Consider the following 27,093-nt stretch of genomic DNA (forward strand, 5'->3'; position numbering starts at 1 on the left):
ATGGGGATTTTTTTCAGTAAAATAAAAGGGGTTCACATATCCAAAAATTGGATAGCTGTCTGTTTAGCCCTCCTGACATGTCTCTTAAATAACGCTGCTATTTCCAATTAAACAAAATTTTCTGTGAACTTTTGTTTTGCCGTCCCTCTATTACGGCTGTCAGTGCCATATAGTGACTTGACACAACTCATTACCATGGAAGTAATTATGTCTACTTTTCAATTTATTCATACATTACAAGGAGGAATAACTCTAGAACAACACAGAGTTGAGAAAACCTGTTTCATAAGTATTATTTGTAGAAGAATACAAGTATTTATTAAAATAGACATGTCAGAAGCAAGTATGTACTGTAGATAGCGGTGAAATCGAGATGTTGGACGGATTCCAGGAGGTCAGCGGCAGCAGGCTCTTTTGCTGCCCAGGCCTGTGGGCCAGATAGGAACATGCAAAGGGCTGGATGTGGCCCATGGGCTGTAGTTTGTCCAGGTCGGCCTTTGACTCATCTTTAAACAATTTGTTAAGAATTGTCTGTATCGGTAACCTGAAAAAGAAAGAACCTGTAACGTGACTAGTTCCTTATCACCTCTGCACCCTAAATGATGACTATATTCTTTTCGCTCTCTAGCATTTCTCATTAAGCATGGCTTATTGATGCTGATGAAACACAAATTATAATGTCTACCTGAGTGTTGGATACTGTTAGTCTCTTGTTCTCTTTACAGAGAACCTTTGTCAGTAAATATCAATGTGAATAGAAAATATTTGGTTAAAAGGCTGCTTGTTAGACACATTCTTTATCCTTTAAAGTTAGCATCACAAGGTTACATTTATGTAGAACACAGATTTATTTCTTGTACAACCATTGCCTCTGATTGCAATTTGTAGCATGTGATTTCCCCTAGGGAGTCCGTCTTTCACTCTAGCAACTGAGGTACAGCTCGTTACATTCTAGTTCTCAAAAATCATTTACTTCTTTAGGAGCAAAAATGTACTTATTGTTTTTGCATCATGACTTTTTATCTTACTGCCAATCATCTATCAAAGAGAAATCTGCAGATATGAAACACAATTTGTCACCACCAAAACTCAAATTGAACTATGTAGACATTCATATCATAGAGGTGTTAAGGTACCGTCACACATAGCGACTCACCAGCGATCCCGACAACGATATCAACGTGTCAGGATCGCTGGTGAATCGCTATGTGATCGCTGGTGAGCTGTCAAACAGACAGCTTCACCAGCGATCAGCACCAGCGACGCCGAGCGACGTGCATCACTTAGAAACTCGATGTGTACCTTAGTTACCAGCTCCCTGCATCAGCGCGCTGGTAACTAAGGTACACAGAGGGTTTCTAAGCACCGCACTGTCACACGCAGCGATGCGTGAGGGCCAGCAGGAGACCAGTGATCAAAGGAATGTCCAGGGCTTTCCAAGAGCGATCAGCGATACCAGCAGGGGGGCCAGTCGCTGATCGCTGTCACACACAGCGATCTCACTGGTGAGATCGCTGTTGTGTCACAAAACTTGAGATCGCTATGTGCGACGGGGCGCTTAGAGTTTGAAGGGACCTCCAGGGTCATTGTGTCCAACCCCCTGCTCAATGCAGGATTCACTAAACCATCCCAGACAGATGTCTGTCCAGGGACATTTATATAATCAAATTTGTAATGTAGAAATCACTAATTTTGTTTACTATAAAAACAGTTTTATTAAATATGTAAATGGAGGGACATTGGTGCACCTTTGATGTAGGTAATGGCTCAGTGCACTTTTCTGCCCCCCTCAATTACTATCCTCTGCACTTTCGCTTATGGTGATTGAGTGCTGCCTGATCTAATGGCCAGCCTTCCACACACTGTCACTGAAGAGGCCAAGAGCACACAGTGTCAGTGCTTGCAGATGCCTTCTCATTCCTCTACAGTGTGTACCCACGACTCGTTTCCCACGAGATCACAAAGCAGTGGGCAGCTGAGGCTGAGATAAGAGGGATGATTGCGGACACTGACACTGTGTGCTCTCGGATCTTGCAGTGTCCGTGTGTGCAGAGCTGGGGACTTAGGTCAGGCAGCGCTCTAAAATGAGCACTGTCAATCACCATAAATGGAGGCATGAAGGATGGTAATTAAGGGGCGTAACGGTGCACTGAGCCCTTGGCCACACCATTCGTACACCGGAATCTCTTCATTTATAAATATATCTAGTCACACTTTATATAAAATTCAATTGGTAAAACTATAATTTTATAGCGCCTAACTCATCATTATGGATGACTAAAAAGTTCGAGTTTTGTGGATGACAAAACTTCCTTTAAATCTAACCCACCATTAATTATATGTGTTCTATTTTCACCAGAAAACATTTACTTTTTTTTTCATTTTGAAGAGAATAGTTTAGCTTTTGCCAAGTTTTTTCCTGGCATCTTATTCTTATCGAAAGGTCTGACCACACCACGTGAATTACCTTTTTTATGCAGATAACTCGAAATTGTGAACAGATCGCTGAAAAGACACGCAGAACAAAGGCTTTGGAGAGTTTGTGCTCCGATCAGAAGCATGCATTTTACCGGTAGTGTTTGCTGTCCGTTCCTGCACAGGCGGCGCCCCAGAGGGCTAATTGGCAATAGTCTTATGTAACCTACAAAAACTTTCAGTGCTTAAAGCAGAATACACAAGATTTTACAGATGTCATCCAGCACACTCTGGAATTATAGCAATTGCTGGAATTTTGTAATTCAGAAATTTACCGCAGAGTAATCAGACATTGAGAGTTGAGAATTCAGTTAGAAGAATTGTCCCAGTAAGGATCCCCAAAAAATACATAAAAATGCCTATAAGTATTCCTTAGGTTTATCTTTCAGGTACTCACCAATTCAGTTGCTATGTATGGAAAAATTCTGTAACTGTTTTATTTATCTTTATGTTTATTGCAAAACCTACCCAAGATGTATGGATCTGATCCTCCGTGGCAGAAATGTTTGCAACAAATCTGCCTCATGTAAATTTACCCTAAAACTCTAGCACCCCGGCTTTCTTTGCTACGTGGAACGGTTAAAGGATCTGAGAATGCTTAGCTTGCAGAAAAGTAGGCCAAGAGGAGACTTTATAGCTGTCTACCAATATCTGAAGGGCTGTCACAGTGTAGAGGGATCATCCTTGTTCTCATTTGCTCATGGAAACACGAGAAGCAATGGAATGAAACTGAAAGAGCAAAGATGCAGATAAGATATTAGAAAAAAAAACATTTTGAGGCTGTGTGCCCACGTAGCGATTTCTAAGCGTTTTTGCCGCGATTTTCGGCGCGAAAACGAAATCGTGTACAGAACGCCCCCCATGCATTCCTATGGCATTCCGCACATGCTGTGCTAATGCTGCGCTTTTTTCCGCGGCGGAATCGCATCGCGGAAAAAATCGCAGCATGCTCATTCTTTTGTGCGGAATCGCAAAGAATTGCCGCGATTCCGCACCCATAGGAATGCATGAGAATCGCTTACTTCCCGCATGTGGCTATGCCCACCATGCGGGAAGTTAAGCGTCTCATGTGCAGTTGGTACCCACGGTGTGGAGGAGAGGAGACTGTCCTTCAGGCCCTGGGTACCATCCCCCTGTAAAAAAAAGAATAAAAAATAAAAAATCGGGGTATATTTACCTTCCTGCGTCCCGCGCTGCATTCCCGGCCTAAGCGTTCCCAGTAATGCCTTGCGGCAAGGCCCTGTGATGACGTAGTCTCGCGTGACTAGCGGTCTCGCGAGATCTCTATAGCAACGCAAGACTACGTCATCACAGGTCTCGCAAGGCATTACTGGGAACGCTGAGGCCCGGGATGGCAGCGTGGGACGCCGAAAGGTAAATATACCCCGATTTTTTTATTTTTTTTAGCATTTTAACATTCTATCTTTTACTATTGATGCCGCATAGGCGGCCTCAATAGTAAAAAGCTGCTCACACTTGTCAAACACTATGTTTGATGAGTGTGACCAACCTGTCAATCACTTTCCAAGCGATGCTTCAAATCGCTTGGAAAGTGCTTGAGAAAATCGCGGTAAAATCGCGAACAGAATCGCGGTGAAATCGCGCGGAAAAAAACGCACGATTTCTGGGAAGGAGTCCGGTTTTCAGCATGCGTTTTAAAACGCTACGTGGGCACATAGCCTGACTGTGAGGCTATGTGCCCACATTGCAGAAATGCGTATATTTCTACAACTCCCGCCGCCGGTAAAACGCATGCGAATTCGCATGTGTTTTCCCGCGAAAAACTAGCGTTTTGCAAGCGTTTTTCGGTTTGCGGAATGCTTGCGCATTCCAAGCGATTTCAAGCAAAGCTTGGAAATGTGATTGACAGGTTGGTCACACTCATCAAGCATAGTTCTTGACAAGTGTGACCAACATTTTAGTATTGATGCTGCCTATGATACGATGTTAAAAATAATAAAAAATATTGTTATTCTTACCTTCGAACGGCCCCCGGCCCTCAGCGGCACTCCCGGCATCTTCCAGTCCCAGTAATGCTTTGCGCAAAGGACCTGAGATGACGTCACGCTCGCAAGACCGGAACGTCATCGCGGTCATTCGCGCAAAGCATTACTGGGACCGGAAGATGCCGGGAGCGTGGTGAGAGGCAGGAAGGACTTCTGGGGCTGCCGGAGGGTGAGTATATCACTATTTTTTATTTTGATTCTATTTTTTACAGGATTATGGTACCCAGGGCCTGGAGGACAGTCTCCTCTCCTCCAGACCGTGGGTACCATCCGCACATGAAGCGCTCACTTTATGCATGGTGGGCATACCATACGCAAAAAAAATGCAACGTGTGCACACAGCCTAAAGGTGATGAATCAGTAACCGGCTGCCTTGAGAGGTGGTGAGTTCTCCTTCAATAGAAGTCTTCAGGCAGAGGCTGGACAGACATCTGTCTGGGATGGTTTAGTGAATCCTGCTTTGAGCAGAGGGTTGGACACAATCACCCTGGAGGTCCCTTCCAACTCTACCATTCTATGATACTTGAAAATTAAATCCATTGAACAATACGTATCTCTTTAAAAAGGACGATAGTTGTGTATGATTATATCAAGTATTACATGTAACCTCCTTTTAATGCATTTTAATACATACAATATATCACGGAGTGCTTGTTGCAGATAGCAAAATCACAGGAATAATAGTGAAAAGGCACGTCTTTAATAGACCTATTTCTATGCAGCGTGTCCAAAGTAAATTGAGTTTGGACTGATGTTTTCTGAGTAACATACAATTCTGCTCAGTTTCTACTCAAGAGGCCTGGGATGGAATATTCAATGCTTTTATCATAAAAAATGTGAATAATCTCTTTAAAATGGATTCTGTGCCTAGTTGTGTATATTAAAAGATAGCTCTGCTACTATCATGCCACAGGCATAAGCTTCATCCTATTTTGTAATCCTATTATAGGACCAGACGATAAAAGGACATCGCTATGGTAGAGTTTAGCTCTGTTTGTTGGAAAATATACAGAATAAGTAAAAGTACTGACAGTGATACAATTGGGATTTGGGTTATCTAGAGATAGAGAAAATCATACAATAATCATTATGTTTGGGATTTGTACTATATACATTTCCTCATTTTACTTTTTGAGGTCACACTTTCTACGTTTTTAGTCAATATAAAGTTTATTCAACACACTGTAGAGGATACCGGTGCAGAGTACATATTTACGCAATTGACATATGTTCCATTGGAACCAGTAGTGTAGCTAATGTGGGGACAGAGTGGGCGGTCACCCGCTCTGAAGGGCTCACCCAGAGCTGCGCCACTGTAACTGTACTGGCACTGATACAGTTAAACTCTGCAGCAGAGCAGGGAAACTCCATCTCCCTGCACTGCCACACAGCCACTATGGGGCCCTTGAGCAAGATGGGAGGGTGGCAGCACCAGGTCCCCTGTCTGTCATCTCAATTTCAACAGTATCGGCTGGATGCATATACAGTCGAAAGCATCATTCCCCTCTGCGGCTGACGTCAATGATGCAGACACTGACAGAGGGCGTGATGCTGAGCCTGCTCAATCGCTTACATGAAAGCCGAGCCCCGGGTCTCACAGCAAGAAGCAGTGCTTGCAACACCCCCGGCTGTTTAACCCCCTAAATGCCACAATCTATATCGATCACTGGGATATATTGAAGCGTTTCAGAGTTATTACCTTATAAAGGGACATGGGTCAGAATTTGAAAATTGGCCTGGTCAGGAGGATGAAAACAGGCTTCGGGGTGAAGGGGTTAAAAGTTGTGTTCTCTAATACTTTTGTCCAAATACTGTAGTTTATGCTGCTGCTATATAAGCAAAAGGATGAAAAATCTGCTTTCAGCACTAGTAAAATATAATGCAAATAAATGTACAAATTGGGCCAAGTTTATGAAAATTATCAACTTCTTTACGTTACTCAAAACGCCTGATTTTACATATGCACGTTATTTGCTACCAAATTGGTCTGTTTTGCAAAACTTTGCGCCTTTTGCAATAGATAGGTGTGAACCTGTCGATAAACACACACAAATTTGCGGCATGATATGTATGGTACTCTGTGATAGAATTTTAACTTTTTATTATTATTTGGACCCTATGTTAAATGTCTCTGATTCTGCCTAGTATCATTTTTATCGATTAAACTAGGTACGGTAATTAAGACAGTGACATTTTCCATAATGCCTGCGCCAGATGTTAGATATTGTTGATAGCATTTGCTCTTTGCTTTCAATGCTGTATAATCGCACATTTTTGCCATCCATCATCTGCTATTTTGGAGCTGAAGGACAATAAGAAAAAAATCACGTATTGTGCTGTATGGGGAGATGTGTTCCAGAAAAATTGTTTCTACCTGATTTTTATAAAGCTTTGCAGCTTAAAGATAAAACCGTTGACATTTTAGTTTTCTCTAGACACACGACAAAGATGCCTTTTACCATTCTTGCTGTGCCTCATCCTTTTATTAATTTTTAGCAAAACCCATAAGGATCAGCACATACACCTTTACTCTGTCGTCAAACGTATTCCCAGGGTATTGGAATAGAAGTACATTTTATAAAATCAAACAGTTTTAGAGCCAGAATAAAAGCAAAGTGTGGCATGCATTAAAAGAGTTTGTAAATGCTTGTATCATATTTTTTTTTCAAACAGCCCAGTTGCATTCAGTCCAACCGAAGAAGAATAATTTAAATCTAATATTTTTAAAAATGGTCACATAGATTGATAAAACATATTTTATTTTTCTGTACCTTCATGGAAAACATATCTATTACTAAACTTGATTCAACACAATGTGTTTTCTCTAAAAGGGATGCTCAAATTGCCTCTTCAGAGAGGAAGAGAACTTGAATTCTAGTGTCACTTATTGGAAGTAGCAATCCTAAATGTCACTATCCACCCTTTAATGAGCCTTGCCACGTAGGATAAAAGCCAAACCAGAATCTCAATTTATAGACACGTGTTTCAAGATGTTGCCCTTCCACAGTGCAAAGCATGATATCTGATTTGGCGGCATGAGAGGCCTCTAACTGGGGTCTAAGTGATAACATTTCTCCTTATAGAGAGTGACATGCCATGGTAAGGAGGCTTATAGGCAGTGAAAGGTTCTGAAAAGACTATTTGCGCTTCACAGAGGAGCATTGCATGGCCTGTAAGCCTCCTTACCCAGGTATGTCGCTCTCCATAGGGAGAAATGTTACCCTTTAGGCTAAAAGGGTTGTTTCATCCATCTGATCCCTTTGCAGATTAGGGCCTGACAATATTTGTGGGTCTAGCTGGTCTCCCTGAGGTCAGTGATTGTTTCGTGATGTTGGTCTACTAGGCATTGCTCCCACCTAGCCAGAATCCTACTCCACACTGATGAGGGGCAACACCCCGAAACAGCTATCTGTGGATGGATACCTTGCCTTGGTATTTCCCTTGTCATATCTGTAAACTCGTAAAGAGCTGGATATTGACTTAAAGGGCCACTTAATATGGTGGTAATGGTGGTTTCCGAAAGGAGCCACTCCTTGGCTGGGTCCTTCCCTGGAGGAAGATCTGGCTAGTCCCGTGTTTGATACTCTTAAATGAGGCTCCACGGACTTTATTTGCATATTCGTATTTCCCAGGGAGCAATGCACCTAGGATTTCACTGATTGAGCGCCTTTGCCGGCTGCCGCAGTGTTTTCTTTGACTGGTCTCCCTGAGGTCAGTGATTGTTTCGTGATGTTGCTCTCCATAAGGAGAAATGTTACCCTTTAGGCTAAAAGGGTTGTTTCATCCATCTTATCCCTTTGCAGATTAGGGCCTGACAATATTTGTGGGTCTAGCTTCAGGAACCCACCAAGAGATGATGTAGCTAGCGATACATTTTCCTGCAGTGCTAGATGATGTGGTACTAGGTAGGCTCTATCCCACAATGTGGGAGCTTTTATGAAGCACAACTTGATCCACCCTTTTATGAAGTTTGTGTTTCTTATTAGGCTATATCACCCCTCATTAGCATAGCAAACAGGGACAATATAGATGCCTTTTCATACCTTGTTTTCACTCAATAACATTACACAGGGCTGGCTAGGCAGGGAATTTGGTCATTCATAGGTGGATGCTGCAGGGTTGGAGGGCATGGGAGACCTGACAGGTTCCCTTTAATAACAAAGTCTAATTTGACATTTTTTTTGTTTTAGGTCTATTTTTTGGCTCACATTCTTATTTTTTGTTACCACCATTATGTCAAAGGTAATCACTTCAGCCTCTCTGGAGCACATAGTGTTACTATTGTCACTACTATTCTTTTGATTTGTCATTTACTGCTATTTACTTTGACAGATTGTTTTTTTATGTAATACAATTGCGACAGCTTCATTGTTTTAAGTACTGCTTTTTCAATACATTAAATTGAGAACATACATTGAAAGCTTGCACTACTCAGTATCACCTCTTATATAACTCAAGGTATGAATCAGCAGCTTTTTTTAATAAAACATATTCAGCAGTGCTCAACTCAAAGAAAAGTCGATCAAGAAATATTCTCATGTAATAGTTTGAAGAGTGGCGCTAACCACAATGTAAAGTCACTTCATATCCTTTATTGCGGTTTCCACATGGCAAAAATGTCAACAGTATGTGACCACACTTTCTCAAAACCCTCCTTTCAGAAGCTGCGGTCACGAGATGGCAGAATGGGGGACCAGAGCAGCGCCAAAAACAGAAGAAAACGGCTTCTGTTTTTAAACGAAGATACAATACCTACAGTGAGATTAGGTTATAGAATACCCTTCAAACTAGTCATGTCACTTGTAAGAGGGCATATATTCTGAATATATTCAAAAATAGATATCTAGGATGCAGGGCTGTCACCAGGAATTTCAGGGCCCCATACTGGCAACATTTTCAGGCCCCCTTGAGACTCCACCTAGGATCCTCCGCCTCCACCCAAGCTCCGCCCACTCTTGGAAAATCTCCACTTCTGCACCACATCTTCACCAATCACACATTAACAGTTCCCATTGAACACCATATCACATACATAGCCCAGCAGCTTTTGTTTTGGCCAAAAGATTTTTTCAGCTGCCACCACGATTATGTAGACCCACACACATACCACCGCATAGTGACTGAATAAAACCACATAAACGGGACAAATACCGCCACACCATGACCAGACCACATATTACCACAGGAGCTCTGTATATAGTGTATAGGGGGCGCAAGGTAATACAATGATCACCAGTGACATTAAACATAAGAGCTCTGTATATAGTCTCAGTGTACAGGTAATGCAGTGATCAGAGTGATCATCAGTGACATTAAAAACAAGAGCTCTGTATACAGTTTATAGTGTCACTGTATAGGTAACTCGCGCACAGTGTAGGAAAGACTAAGTGCAACACGAATGGATGAGGGGAATTGAGCCCAACACTAGAGAAGGGGAGAGTGGAGACCCTTAGGCAGATCTAAAGTCGCCCTGAACGTCCCTATATAGGTTCTGCACCTATCACCGGTCAGGAACCTAATCCCTGCCTGACCCTGGCGATCAGCACTGCTTAGGGAATGATGGTGTGACCACTAGTTGATCCCCACTACCACTAAAGATAGCTGGGATAGATGAACAAGGGGAACACTTACAATGGGGGAAAAAAAGGATTTTGTCAACCACCAATTGTGCAAGTTCTCCCACTTAAAAAGATGAGAGGCCTGTAATTGACATCATAGGTAGACCACAACTATGAGAGTCAAAATGAGGAAACAAATCCAGAAAATCACCTTGTCTTATTTGGCAAAATTTATTTTTCAAATTATGGTGGAAAATATGTATTTGGTCATTAACTAACAAAAGTTCATCTAATAATAATAATCTTTATATAGCGCCAACATATTCCGCAGCACTTTACAGTTTAACAGTTTCAAAACACAAGTCATAAGTAACAACGTTAACAATACAATAATTAAAGCAAAATAAGACGACCCTGCTCGTGAGAGCTTACAATCTACAATGAGGTGAGGGAGATACAAAGTACAGGAGTATATTTACAATGGTGTATTTACAATGAAGGTCCAGCCATCTTGAGGGAGTGAGGGATGGATGGAGATAGTGAATGGGCTACACATGCACACTTACACATAGAATGACTTTGATTAGTGAATGTAATAGGCCGCTCTGAACAAATGTGTTTTGAGGGAGCGCCTGAAACTATGCAAATTGTGGATTGTGGATAGTCCTGATTTCTTGGGGTAGAGCATTCCAGAGGATAGGAGCAGCACGGGAGAAGTCTTGGAGTCGGGAGTGGGAGGTACGGATTAGTGCAGAGGTTAGTCGAACGTCGTTTGCAGAGCGCAGCGGTCGGTTAGGCCGATGGACAGAAATAAGGGAGGAGATGTAGGGGGGTGCTGCACTGTGGAGAGCTTTGTGGGTGAGAACAAGTACTTTGAATTGGATCCTATAATGAATGGGCAGCCAATGTAAGGACTGGCGAAGAGCAGAGTACCGATTAGTCAGATAGATGACCCTGGCTGCTGCATTAAGTATGGACTGGAGAGGGGATAGTCGAGTGAGTGAATATTTTGTTATACAGTTGTTGCCAAAAGTATTGACACCCCTGCAATTTTGTCAGATAATACTCAATTTCTTCCTGAAAATGATTGCAAACACAAACTCTTTGGTATTATTATCTTCATTTAATTTGTCTTAAATGAAAAAACACAAAAGAGAATGAAGCAAAAAGCAAAACATTGATCATTTCACACAAAACTCCAAAAATGGGCCAGACAAAAGTATTGACACCCTCAGCCTAATACTTGGTTGCACAACCTTTAACCAAAATAACTGCAACCAACCGCTTCTGGTAACCATCAATGAGTTTCTTACAATGCTCTGCTGGAATTTTAGACCATTCTTCTTTGGCAAACTGCTCCAGGTCCCTGATATTTGAAGGGTGCCTTCTCCAAACTGCCATTTTTAGATCTCTCCACAGGTGTTCTATGGGATTCAGGTCTGGACTCATTGCTGGCCACCTTAGAAGTCTCCAGTGCTTTCTCTCAAACCATTTTCTAGTGCTTTTTGAAGTGTGTTTTGGGTCATTGTCCTGCTGGGAGACCCAGCTTTCTCACACTGGGCCCTACATTATGCTGCAGAATTTGTTGGTAGTCTTCAGACTTCATAATGCCATGCACACGGTCAAGCAGTCCAGTGCCAGAGGCAGCAAAGCAACCCCAAAACATCAGGGAACCTCCACCATGTTTGACTGTAGGGACCGTGTTTTTTTCTTTAAATGCCTCTTTTTTTTTCTCCTGTAAGCTCTATGTTGATGCCTTTGCCCAAAAAGCTCTACTTTTGTCTCAACTGACCAGAGAACATTCTTCCAAAACGTTTTAGGCTTTTTCAGGTAAGTTTTGGCAAACTCCAGCCTGGATTTTTTATGTCTCGTGGTAAGAAGTGGGGTCTTCCTGGGTCTCCTACCATACAGTCCCTTTTCATTCAGACGCCAACGGATAGTACGGGTTGACATTATTGTACCCTCGGTCTGCAGGGCAGCTTGAACTTGTTTGGATATTAGTCAAGGTTCTTTATCCAACATCCGCACAATCTTGCGTTGAAATCTTTTGTCAATTTTTCTTTTCCATCCACATCTAGGGAAGTTAGCCACAGTGCCATAGGCTTTAAACTTCTTGATGACACTGCGCACGGTAGACACAGGAACATTCAGGTCTTTGGAGATGGACTTGTAGCCTTGAGATTGCTCATGCTTCCTCACAATTTGGTTTCCCAAGTCCTCAGACAGTTCTTTGGTCTTCTCTCTTTTCTCCATGCTCAATGTGGTACACACAAGGACACAGGACAGAGGTTGAGTCAACTTTAATCCATGTCAACTGGCTGCAAGTGTGATTTAGTTATTGCCAACACCTGTTAGGTGCCACAGGTAAGTTACAGGTGCTGTTAATTACACAAATTAGAGAAGCATCACATGATTTTTCGAACAGTGACAATACTTTTGTCCACCCTCTTTTTTATGTTTGGTGTGGAATTATATCCAATTTGGCTTTAAGACAATTCTTTTTGTGTTTTTTCATTTAAGACAAATTAAATGAAGATAATAATAACAAAGAATTTGTGTTTGCATTCATTTTCAGGAAGAAACTGAGTATTATCTGACAAAATTGCAGGGGTGTCAATACTTTTGGCCACAACTGTATATCTTTTGTTGGCTATGCAGATCTCCACTAGAGCAGTGATGTTTTGGGCCTGTCGCTGGGCAACACAGATTTTCAAATCCCTCCAAAGGTTTTCTTTGGGGTTGAGATCTGGAGATTGGCTAGGCTACTCGAGAACCTTCATATGCGTCTTATGAAGTCACTCCTTTATTGCCATGGCGGTGTGCTTGGGATCATTATCATGCTGAAAGACCCATCCACATTTCCTCTTCAATGCCCTTGCTGATGGAAGGAGGTTTGCCCTCAAAATCTCATGATACATGGCCCCATTCATTATTTCATGTATACGGATCAGTCGTCAAATCAGGCAATGTTGCCAAAAAAGAAAAGGTGATTTTCTGGATCTGTTTTCTCATTTTGACTCTCATAGTTGTGGTCTACCTATGATGACAATTGCAGGCCTCTCTCATCTTTTTAAGTGGCCGAACTTGTGCAATTGCTGGCTGACTAAATACTTTTTTTCTCCACTGTATCTTAAGTAGACTCAGAGATGTAACACAGACGTCCTCCAGCAACTCCAAAGAAGATAGCCGACTGCTATAGCTCCAAGCCTTAACAGGGGGAAATGGAAATATCACCGGCAACTCCTAGCAGGAGGCAGAAAGGTTGCCACTAGGTCAAAGAGTGAGAAGGGTTAAAAAATGTTTGCAAAGCCAAACACAGAGACCTCCTGCAGCTATATGCAGTGCGACTGTGACAGTAACACACAGACTCACCAGTGACGTCTCTAGTTGAATATATTCTTCTTCGCTTTTCTTCATCTAGTGCAGACCGCCATCACTTCTTCCTGTTAGGACTCGTCTCGACATAAAATATCACACAATTACCTAGAGCACCGCTTCCAGAGCACATTCCCCACCTTTTTCCCCAACTTCTACACTACGTCAGATGAAGAAAAAAGCAACAGTGCCACCCTGCACAGTAACTGGTCTCCCCCCTCAATTCATAACCATTTGCTGTACCCCACACCTCAGTCTCAATTAATCAGCATTCGTTGTACCCCATCCCCCAGTCTCAATTCATCATTATTTATGCTCCCCTACCCCACAGCCCAGTCTAAATTCATCACTATTTGCTTTTCCCCAAGTCTCAATCATTATTTGCTGTACCCCAGTCTCCATTAATCACCATTTGCTGTATCCTAACCCCTAGTCTCAATTAATCATTATTTGCTGTTCCCTCCCCACCCCCAGTTTCAATTCATCATCATTCACTGTACCCCAGCCCCAGTCACAATTAATCCTCATTTGCTCCCCCCTTCCCACACTCAATTAATTTTATAAAAAAAAAAGTTTTTTCATATTTACCTCTCAGGCTGATTCCCTTCAGGCGCAGCTCCACTTCTGCTGTCCTCTTGGCAAATGGCGCTCATATTTTCCGGCACATACGCAATGATGTCATCGTGAACGCGCCATTAGTAGCACGTCACAGAAGAGGCAGAGGGAACACCGGAGCTGTGTGGCTGTTCTGTATCGACGGCTGTGCAGCACCAGGCAGTAACCCCCCCCAGTGCCGAAGCACAAAAGGTAAAGCCCTGATGGTGGCCCTGCTAGGATGTCAAGCATCTGCAATGTGGCATTTCTTACTGATGGCAGATGCACTAATAGACTGGCCTTGTCAAAGCATTGACTATAGTTTGTCAATTTCTGTTACCTTGAAGTAAAATACTTCTTTACAAACTTTTTCACAATAGTATATGTATGTCTGCACATGAGTTTGTGAAATAAATTAAGATTTTTCACTTTGATTGGGAAGGTTTGAGTCAACATGCCCTTCCCTCGGTCTCTGCTACTGAGTTTTAGACCGAAGATCAGTTTCCATATATGAACTGCGCGCTATGCAGACTTGTGGTGGAGCCAGGGAGACGCGTGTGCATAAATCCATACATCTGCTGTTGTTGCTGTCTTTGTGGCTTCTAGATTTGAATCGTGCATAAATAATGCCAAGTCTGGATTTCGACATGTCTGTCGTCTTGGACATCTTCCTGCCAGCAGAACGAAACACTGTAAGGGCAGTGACAATGCTTTTAGTTCTCAATTCTTAGTCTGAATTATTTTGGTCATGTTAATATATTTGCAGAACATTTTGTACACCTTTTCAGTAACTTGTATGTAATAGTCTACCTTCTGAGTGTCCAGCCAGTTTGCTCAGATGATAATATTACACAGACTTCCTACATTCATGTTATGTATCACTTTACCAGCTTACCCGGATTTCCTGCCTGGCTACTTACTGGTATTTGCTGCTAAACCCAGTATCAATGTAATTCCGCTGGGTTTAAGTCAATGGAAAAATCATTTGCAGCGAGATGTGCAAGCAAGTGATCCTGGCATTCATTTCCTCCGAACTTTAGTCGCTGACTGTGCTGTAGTTTACATAGTAAAGACTTCACTGTCTGTCATCTAAATAGGATTGGCAGCTGCTTTGGTATCTTTTGGCTGAGGACAGTTTGCTGAAAATGCAACGTCTTTTCTGTCTGGAAATGTGATTACAGCATGTATTATTAATAAAATAGAAGTTTCCAACATCCATGTCGCTTGAGAGAAAGAGCCCATTAATTGTAAAGTGTACCTCTGGTTACTGAAGTGAGGAAGTAGCACTCATGATTTGAACCAACTTCCTAATATTTGACCACTCTGCTCCAGTTCTGTTCCTGTGCTCCTCACTGATCCAACTTAGCTGTGTGTAGATCGAACCTCTAGTATTGGCTCCAGGAACCAAGATTTCCAAGTTGTATATATGTGTGGGGACTCAGAGGATGGTGTTCTGCCATATGCACAGCTTAGTGTATTTATTTCATTGTGCAGTCTACTCATCAAAATCAAGAATGCAAATAAAGGGAACCTGACCGCAGATTTTTGTACTGCAAAGTGATATGTAATCTATGGTCTGCCAATGTATACCTTTTGTTTTTATCAATCCTTAATTCTGTTGTAGTGAAATCCCTATTCCAGTTATTACATTAATGAGCCATAAGTGATGGGGGCTTGTCCTGACACTTACAGCTCACCAGACTCTATCACTCTTTGCCCCGCTTCTATCACTCAATGTCAGGTCACTGTTCTCTATGACCCGCTTTCCTGATCTCGTGCAAGTGTCCTGAGTCCTGGGACCAACACAGGTGCAATAAGGTCTCGATAATGTTGTGAGAGCCACTCTATCAATCTGCACATGTGCTGCCTCCGGAAATGATGGCAAGGTCTTGGGTGAGGAAACAGGTCACGGAGAAAAGCGACCTGTCAGTCACTGACAGAAGTCCAGGCAAAGAGTGAGGGAGGCTGGAGAGTTGTATCTTTTTCTCTAATAATATTACCCAAAGTAGTAGAGATGTGAAATGAGATATTTCAGAATTTCCCAGATTGACTTCTTTCTTTACATTCAGAATCCATGTTACGTTGTATTTCCGTGAATAATGTTGAATAGAAATGAAGAGAATGTTCCATCGGTTTACCACTCTCTACAGGGGGTTTCATGTCTCTCCTATCACAGAGTAGACTTGGCAATTTTCCACTTACGCCGATAGCATACACTATGTAAAATGAATGCATTTTTTATAGAAATTCTCAAAAATATTTCTTAAAAGTAGTTTTTGTACTCGAAGCCTCTTCTGTGTGCCTACTGTCTAGTATCATAATTTCTTATTAGGAATTTTTCTGTGTTACGGTGTGTAGGTCATAAGAACGGAACAGAACCCGACGATGCAGAGCTGGTGAGCTTAAGCAAAAGGCTGGTGGAAAATGCCGTACTCAAGGCTGTACAGCAGTATATAGAGGAGACACAGGCCAAAACGAAACAGACTGATGGCATCTCAGTGGAGTCGGGCAATAATGAGAAAGCTGAGAATAACATTAAGCACTGAATACGTTCTCCACACATTGACAGTAAACTTGACCTGAACAGTTCAGCCTGACGCCTAGTTTTCCACTCAGGTGCATTTTTCGTGGGGATATAAGGACAATATTCTTTTATTGCAACATTGACCCTGATGGATACATTCATTGACTTTTCTTGAATAATCTGTTTGCATAGCAGAAAAGCCAAAGCAAAGGGGAAATGGCAAGATTCCCATGAGGTGAAAAACAATGAATGAATTGTTTAGGAGGCACATGATGGGGAGCCTTTTGTCTACAGCTTTTCACGTGGCAGTGAACCGCCAACTAAGAGGCCTTACCACACTATGAAGCCATGCCATCCTGGTATAATGGAGATGCATGACTTTGTCACTTCCAATGGAAACAAAAGGTTCATCAGAGACCTCTACTGTTGCAATGGCAACCCTTCAAAAGCTATGCTAATTTCAATGCTGGATACTCCTTGGAGAACATCTACTCACTATCCTACTGCTTTCCTTCAATGTATTGTGGCACTATGCAGCATCTTCTCCCCGCCCGTTAATTGTGAAAGAAAAATGATATATTTTTGAGAAGCATAATTGTCTTTTTTTAATACAAATTTGTGGCCAAAAACACAGAATGTTCATTGTTTTGATTACTTTTCTCACGTTGTTTTTCTATAAGTCTGCTGTAGAATAATGATGTCCTTTTCTCCAGGCCAGAAATGCAGAGATCCCATCAAAGAACTTGCTTTTCAAAAAGAGTTGAAGCCTTTATTGGACAAAGTGAAAGACATAAAGACATTAATGGGTCTTCCAGAGACGCGTGCAAAAATTTATAAGGAAGTGTTCGGTAAAAGATCGGTTACAGGAAGCCACAGAGACTCAAGTATTGACGTCAATGTTTTGGGATGAGTTTTAGTCCAGGAGATTTAATGAAGTTATGCTTGTGTAAGTGAGTTATGTATACTGTGTATTACAAACCACACTTTGGGCTGGAAACTTTTTTTTTTTTTTTTTTTTTTTATATTGCCACTTGAATTTTTCCGAATGTAGATACTATACAAGTTTAATAACACATTTTGTATTACCCCTGTCCACCAGGTCTACTGCAGAAAAGCGAGGTATCACTCTAACCGCATTTACACTAGAAGATAATCATGAACAAGCATTGTTACAAATGCTCGTTTAACAATTATCTTGCTGTATTAATAAGCTGCCGAGCACCTAATGAGCGAAGAAAACACTCATCTGTCAGGTGACTTGTTCTTTTATGCAGCATAAGAGATCATCGTTCTCGGCCTGAGTATACAGAACTCACACTGTGAAGAACAATGGCAGCAAATGCCCACTGAGCCATCTGGTATAGATAGTTTACTCTGGTCTCCAGGTGTAAACAGGTATTTACATGACAGCCGATCATTAAACGCTTACTGATGGGCAGTCTTCTCATGCCGTCGGTCTTCATAAGCGAGGGCTGCACAACTGCAGCTAGAACTAGTCCAGTTTGCACTGTTTCCTGGGCAATATTATTAAAGCTAAAAATGAGTGATGTCATATAGAACGAAGATGGCTACTTTTAATTTATATACCTGAGGCTAGATCCACTTCTTGAAATAATGGTTCACTATTCTAAGGCCTCATTCACACGTCTGTTGTATCTGTTTTTTTCACAGATGCAGCATGTACCCATTATAATCTAGGGTGCTATTCACATGTCTGTGCAAAATACACTGAGACATGTCTATTTTTTTCAGCAGCCCAGATGACAAGAGCCAATAGAAGTTAATGGGTCCATGACTAGACGTACAGCACATGGAGGGCATCAGGGTACAGTCTGTGTGCTGTATGCATTTAACATCACATAGGAGAAGATTTGTCATTTATTTCTTTCTCTATCTGTGAAAAATAATACTGAGGACACACTGATGACAGACACTGATGGCAGACACTGATGACACCCTGATGGCAGTCACTGATGACACTGATGGTAGATACTGATGACAGACACTGATGGCAGACACTGATGACACCCTGATGGCAGATACTGATGACACACTGATGGCAGTCACTGATGACACTGATGACACCCTGATGGCAGATACTGATGACACACTGATGGCAGTCACTGATGACACTGATGACAGACACTGATGGCAGACACTGATGACACCCTGATGGCAGACACTGATGACACCCTGATGGCAGACACTGATGACACCCTGATGGCAGACACTGATGACACCCTGATGGCAGACACTGATGACACCCTGATGGCAGACACTGATGACACCCTGATGGCAGACACTGATGACACCCTGATGGCAGACACTGATGACACCCTGATGGCAGACACTGATGACACACTCATGGTACTGTAGACACTGATGACACACTGATGGTACTGTAGATACTGATGACACACTGATGGTACAGCAGACACTGATGACACACTGATGGCAGACACTGATGACAGACACTGATGGCAGAAACTGATGGCAGACACTGATGACACCCTGATGGCAGACACTGATGGCAGACACTGATGGCAGACACTGATGGCAGACACTGATGGCAGACACTGATGACACACTGATGGTAGACACTGATGACAGACACTGATGGTAGACACTGATGACAGACACTGATGGCAGACACTGATGACACACTGATGGCAGATACTGATGACACACTGATGGCGGATACTGATGACACACTGATGGCAGACACTGATGACACTGATGGCAGACACTGATGACAGACACTGATGGTAGATACTGATGGCACACTGATGGCAGACACTGATGGTAGATACTGATGGCAGACACTGATAACACACTGATGACACACTGATGGTAGATACTGATGACACACTGATGACAGACACCGATGACACACTGATGGTAGATACTGATGACACACTGATGGTAGATACTGATGACACACTGATGGTAGATACTGATGACACACTGATGGTAGATACTGATGGCAGACACTGATGGCAGACACTGATGGCAGACACTGATGGCAGACACTGATGGCAGACACCGATGACACACTGATGGCAGATACTGATGACACACTGATGGTGGATACTGATGACACACTGATGGTGGATACTGATGACACACTGATGGCAGACACTGATGACACTGATGGCAGACACTGATGACACACTGATGGTAGATACTGATGGCACACTGATGGCAGACACTGATGGTAGATACTGATGACACACTGATGGCAGACACTGATGGCAGACACTGATGACACCCTGATGGCAGACTCTGATAACACACTGATGGCAGACACTGATGACACACTGATGGTAGATACTGATGACACACTGATGACAGACACCGATGACACCCTGATGGTAGATACTGATGACACACTGATGGTAGACACTGATGACACACTGATGGCAGACACTGATGACACACTGATGGCAGATACTGATGACACACTGATGGCAGACACTGATGACACACTGATGGTAGACACTGATGACAGACACTGAAGGCAGACACTGATGACACACTGATGGCAGATACTGATGACACACTGATGGCAGACACTGATGACACTGATGGCAGACACTGATGACAGACACTGATGGTAGATACTGATGGCACACTGATGGCAGACACTGATGGTAGATACTGATGGCAGACACTGATAACACACTGATGGCAGACACTGATGACACACTGATGGTAGATACTGATGACACACTGATGACAGACACCGATGACACCCTGATGGTAGATACTGATGACACACTGATGGTAGATACTGATGACACACTGATGGTAGATACTGATGACACACTGATGGTAGATACTGATGACACACTGATGGTAGATACTGATGACACACTGATGGCAGATACTGATGACACACTGATGGTAGACACTGATGGCAGACACTGATGGCAGACACTGATGGCAGACACTGATGACACACTGATGGCGGATACTGATGACACACTGATGGTGGATACTGATGACACACTGATGGCAGACACTGATGACACTGATGGCAGACACTGATGACACACTGATGGTAGATACTGATGGCACACTGATGGTAGATACTGATGGTAGATACTGATGACACACTGATGGCAGACATTGATGGCAGACACTGATGACACCCTGATGGCAGTCACTGATGACACTGATGGTAGATACTGATGACACACTGATGGCAGACACTGATGACACACTGATGGTAGATACTGATGACACACTGATGACAGACACCGATGACACCCTGATGGTAGATACTGATGACACCCTGATGGTAGATACTGATGACACACTGATGGTAGATACTGATGACACACTGATGGTAGATACTGATGACACACTGATGGTAGATACTGATGACACACTGATGGCAGATACTGATGACACACTGATGGTAGACTCTGATGGCAGACACTGATGACACACTGATGGCAGATACTGATGACACACTGATGGCGGATACTGATGACACACTGATGGCAGACACTGATGGCAGACACTGATGACACACTGATGGTAGATACTGATGACACACTGATGGCGGATACTGATGACACACTGATGGCAGACACTGATGACACTGATGGCAGACACTGATGACACACTGATGGCAGACACTGATGGCAGACACTGATGACACCCTGATGGCAGTCACTGATGACACTGATGGTAGATACTGATGACACACTGATGGCAGACACTGATGACACACTGATGGTAGATACTGATGACACACTGATGACAGACACCGATGACACCCTGATGGTAGATACTGATGACACCCTGATGGTAGATACTGATGACACACTGATGGTAGATACTGATGACACACTGATGGTAGATACTGATGACACACTGATGGTAGATACTGATGACACACTGATGGCAGACACTGATGGCAGACACTGATGACACACTGATGGCAGATACTGATGACACACTGATGGTGGATACTGATGACACACTGATGGCAGACACTGATGACACTGATGACACACTGATGGTAGATACTGATGGCACACTGATGGCAGACACTGATGGTAGATACTGATGGTAGATACTGATGGCAGACACTGATGACACACTGATGGCAGACACTGATGGCAGACACTGATGACACCCTGATGGCAGTCACTGATGGTAGATACTGATGACACACTGATGGCAGACACTGATGACACACTGATGGTAGATACTGATGACACCCTGATGACAGACACCGATGACACACTGATGGCAGACACTGATGACACACTGATGGCAGACACTGATGACACACTGATGGCAGACACTGATGACACACTGATGGCAGACACTGATGACACACTGATGGCAGACACTGATGACACACTGATGGCAGACACTGATGACACACTGATGGCAGACACTGATGACACACTGATGGCAGGCACTGATGACACACTGATGGTAGACACTGATGACACACTGATGGCAGACACTGATGGTAGACACTGATGGTAGACCCTGATGATACAATGATAGCAGATACTGATGACACACTGATAGTAGACAATGATGACACACTGATTACACTGATGACATACTGAAGGTTGATAATGATGACACACTGATGGTAGACACTGATGACACACTGATGGTAGATCCTGACACAATGATGGTAAATACTTATGATGCAATGATAGCAGATGCTGATGACACACTGATTACACTGATGACACACTGATGGCAGATACTGATGACACACTGATGGTAGACCCTGATGACACACTGATGGTAGACCCTGATGACACACTGATGGTAGACCCTGATGACACACTGATGGTAGACCCTGATGACACACATGGTAGACACTAATGACACTGATGACACACTGAGACAAAACACTGATGATACATTTTGTTCACGTACGTGTTTAAACCCGGACTTGTGAATGAGGCCTAAATAGAATGGTAAACTTTTTTTTAAAAAAAACTACAATTGTAGCAAACATTAGGTGTCAAGTAAATCATTGATATGTACATCTGCACCATAATGAAAAGGTGTTCTATTTAGGGAAACAGTACTTGGCTAAGGATTGTTTTAACAAATGATATCAATTTATATCTGAGTCAATTTTAATATTTTTGTTTAAATAAATCATCTTAGTTTGTGGTTTTTATGTTATAATTATAGAAAAAATATAAGCAAAAAAAAATTCTGTATGGGAGTATTAAATATTTAACCCTTGTTTTTAGAGAAATGTTAACTGAAAAGACTTTATCCAAAATGATGGAATTAATTTTCATTGAACCCAAAGTAACTTACCATATTTTACTTTGAACACTCCATGATATAATTGTAAAAACAAATTAGACTATATTTAATCTGTGTATGTAATTACAATTATAGCATTGCCGATAACTACTTTTTTTTACTTGTGATAATAAATGGAGCAACTAGAGACTTGTCCAAATTTGGACAGGATTCATGTATTCGCATATGTTTGGAAACATCTAAATTAAAAAGTTGGACATTACACTGTCAAATACTTAAAGGGAATCTGTCACCTATTTTTTCGCATATAAACTGCCGGCACCGCCATCAGGGGCTTATCTACAGCATTCTGTAATGCTGTGGATAAGCCTCCAATGTAACCTGAAAGATAAGAAAAACAAGTTATATTATAATTACTGGGGGGGGGCGCTCCAGTGCCTTCCGGGTCTGGTGGGTGTCGCGGTCCTGGTCCGGTGCCTCCCATATTCTAGCGATGGCGTCCTCCATGCTTTTGTCGCTGCTTCTGCACAGGCGTAATTCTCTGCCCTGTTGAGGGCAGAGCAGAGTACTGCAGTGCGCAGGCGCCGGGAAAGGTCGGAAAGGTCCGGCGCCTGCGCACTGCAGTACTCTGCTCTGCCCTCAACAGGGGAGAGAATTACGCCTGCGCAGAAGCCGCGACAGGAGCAAGGAGGACGCCATCGCTAGAAGATGGGAGGCGCCGGACCGCGGCACCGGACCGACCCTGGGTGAGTAAAATCTAACTCATTTTTCTTATCTTTCAGGTTACATCGGGGGCTTATCTACAGCATTATAGAATGCTGTAAATAAGCCCCTAATGGCGGTGCCAGTAACTTATATGCGAAAAAATAGGTGACAGGTTCCCTTTAACATAGTTGCCTAATTGTCTGGCTTATTAATTGAATTGATATATTCCGAACGTCTGTGGTCAGCTTGGGCTATATTTACATGGCAGATTTGTTGTGGGTACATTGTGCTTGCTCCCAAAATCAGCCTCATTCCGATTAATGTTTTTTAGTACATGTGGATAAAATGTTTCCAATGAAATCGGCTGCATATGAATTTGAACCTTTAACGGTGTTTACCAGGAATAGCACCGCACTTGTCCGTGCGTTGTAAATTATTTCTCCCTTCAAAAGAATTAGATCACTGCAATATCAGACACGACCCATTCTCATTTTCTAATCCCAGATAGCTATTGTTCACCCTTGTTATATAGTACAAATACATTATGGAAATTGCTTTCCTCACTTTTCTGCAGTACTTAAGGCTGTGTATCAAAATTGAAGTTATCGTGTAGGTGCCAGTTAATGGAGTATGTATCTTTCATGGTTCCTACTCGTGCTATTAACTTCAGTGACGAAATGTAATGTGAAAGAATAATGTATACAGTGCTTTTCTACAATGTGAAATAGCGGTTTTGCCAGATAAGGCTCATTAGATAATGCGAAATGTGTGCATGCTTGAAAGTTTCTAAAATGCTATAATGATTCTCTTTTAATTCTTTTAATAATAACCAGGCCAATATATTCCCCTTATCCAATTAGAATTTTTGCGGTTCAGTACAATGGCACGTTGGTACTGACGGGGGAAAGAAAGCTTTTTCAGAATATATTATATAAATTCGTGAGTCATGTGCGGTAACACATGTAGTGAGTCATTGTTTATTGATAATAATGGCAGTCAGCTTTATTTGTACTTAAAACATATTCTCTGCTATGCAGATTTTGTCTTTTTATACAAGGTCTCGAATTATCCCTCAAGCCCTGGTGAATTCACTTTACACATTAATGGCACAGAATGTCTTATGTACAGTAAACTACATTACACACAGTAGATTTGATTCATAATAACAGCTTTCACAGCCTCTATGTCAACCATTGAAATAGTACATTTAAAATGTTATTAAAAGGAAATTGTTTATTGGGCTATGTTTACGTGCTATTTATTTTATCACATGGCTGTATTTAAGTTCTGTACCTCTAATGCACAATTATGAGGAGTGGCTCCAACTTAGGTGCATTGTCTAATGGGGATCTAAAGTAGTCTGAAACTACGGTAAGTCTTTTGCTGCTCTTCCTTCACAGTGTTTTACACTGCAGCTCTATTTTACTAATTATGTGACTTCTGGAGGCAATTGGTCACCCGTTGATGTCCGTACACAGGCGGATCCGTTTTCTGCCATTTTGGTGGATTACAACTGACAGAAAAAAACTGATATGTGAAACAGGCCTTACACTGCACAAATACTTCCTACTTTTTGTTGGTATATCACATAAAATCCAAATAAAAAACATTTTAAATTTATGGGTCTAAGTAAAAAAAAAATGTGGAAAAGTTCACAGGATATCAATACTTTTTCAAAGCACAGTAGTTGCATATGATTCAGGGTAAAATTGTGATCATGACTTCAGTTGTATCATATGAAGAGGGAGCTACAAGCAACCTTTGCGGCACAAGAAACAATTGAAGTTTAAAGAGCTTGGCCCACGAACAAAGTCCATTTTAATCAACAGACCTTGGAAGAGTAAGAAGTTGCACAATTGGATGTATTAAAAAAATGTTCCTGTGGTGGCACATACCACTGCTCCTGGCCAGGGGAAGAAACATAGGTCACTTATGATAAATGAGTATGCAGACAAAACTACAGGGGCTCACAGCTAGTGCTTTGTGAGGAAAGACATTTCCCTACTTGTTTTATCACAGGAGTGTTTCTGCTGCGTCTCAAGCCCTTTTGTTCATCATAAATAAAGTTGGTGACATTGGTGCTCTAGTGCCGCTGAACTTACATGAAGCACTAATTTTTGTGATAAAATAGACAGAGAAATGTGTTCCCTCACACAAACAGCTGTGAACCCTTGCTGTTTTGTCTGTATACTCACTTATCACAAGTGACATGCTTTCTCTCCTGGCCAGGACCCACATGTGCCGACCATGAACTGGAGCAGCTTCTCATGGTCGGACATAGCAGGGGCATATTTATAAGATTATCTTAGGAACATTTTTTAATGCATCCAATTCTGGAACTTCTTACTATTCCAAGCTCTTTTAATTACAATGTACAGGGTGGTCCATCTATATGTATCCACCTAAATAAAATGGGAGTGGTTGGTAATATCAACTTCTTGTTTGTTGCACATTAGTATATGGGAGGGGGAAAACTTTTCAAGATGAGTGGTGACCATGGCGGCTATTTTGAAGTCAGCCATTTTGGATCCAACTTTTTTTGGATGGTCATGTGACGCATCAAACGTATAGAGAATTTCACAAGAAAAAACAGTGGTGTGCTTGGTTTTAACATAACTTTATTCTTTCATGAATTATTTACAAGTTTATGACCACTTATAAAATGTGTTCAAAGTGCTGCCCCTTGTGTCGGATTGTCAATGCAACCCTCTTCTCCCACTCTTGACATACTGATAGCTACACCGCAGAAGAAATGCTTGCACAGGCTTCCAGTATCCGTTGTTTCAGATGCTGCACATCTCGTATCTTCACAGCATAGACAATTGCCTTCAGGTGACCCCAAAGATTAAAGTCTAATGGGGTCAGATCGGGAGACTTTGTTGGCCATTCAACTGGCCCACGACGACCAATCCACTTTATCATCAACCATTCCCATTTTATTTAGGTGTATTCATATAGGTGTATCCATATAGATGGCCCACCCTGTACTTTGTGGGAAAATTCCTTTTAATAATGAGATTTTAAAACAAAGGCATATTGTAATATATAAGAAAATAGCTTGTTTACCTAGTCAGTAAATTAAGTAGGAGGAGCAGGTAAGTCTACAATCTTCCATGTATTCTCAATACCTGGACAATAGAAACTAATTTTATAGCAGACTGTTATAGGGGTGCCACATTGGTGGGTTTCAAAGTCTCACCCTTTGTTCAGAAGAATAGTTTGTCAGGTGCTTTTATTTTTTCAAGCAGCAATTGTTTTAATGGGATCAAATGAGAAATTGATTTTTCATAGGCTGATATCGTATTATGACATAAGCCCCCGTTACACATAGCGATATCGCTAGCAATATCGCTGTAAAATCACCGATTTTGTGACGTAGCAGAGATATTGCTAGCGATATCGCTACATGTGATACTTACCTCCGACTGGCTCCCCCGCTGGTTATCGCTGGTCGTGCGAGAAGGGCCTGGACCATTTCTCGTCGGGTGCTTCCTGTGGCGTCGACGAGCGACGCGTGGATGCGGGCGGGAGGACGTCAGGATCGCCGCGTCTGACAGGCAAGTAGCGACCCCCGACCACTGCCATGTCGCTGGTG

General features: G+C 42.2%; 1 protein-coding gene across 3 annotated transcripts in view; it reads left to right on the plus strand.

Moving 5' to 3' along the window:
- Positions 1–22,312, plus strand: part of AKAP7 (A-kinase anchoring protein 7) — a 271,894-nt gene extending 249,582 nt beyond the window's left edge. For 2 of the 3 annotated variants that reach the window (XM_073575814.1, XM_073575812.1), the window contains exon 8: positions 17,246–22,312. In XM_073575814.1, the coding sequence (XP_073431915.1) occupies positions 17,246–17,442 (197 nt within the window). In that variant the 3' untranslated portion in view covers positions 17,443–22,312. Of the gene's footprint in view, positions 1–16,366; positions 17,169–17,245 lie in introns of those variants that run through there. The other variant, XM_073575813.1, reaches the window with a different exon arrangement.
- Positions 22,313–27,093: the final 4,781 nt, after the last annotated feature.

This window comes from Dendrobates tinctorius, unplaced genomic scaffold (genome assembly GCF_039654945.1).
Source record: "Dendrobates tinctorius isolate UK_male_01 unplaced genomic scaffold, ASM3965494v1 ptg000046l, whole genome shotgun sequence".
Classification (NCBI taxonomy): Eukaryota; Metazoa; Chordata; class Amphibia; order Anura; family Dendrobatidae; genus Dendrobates; species Dendrobates tinctorius.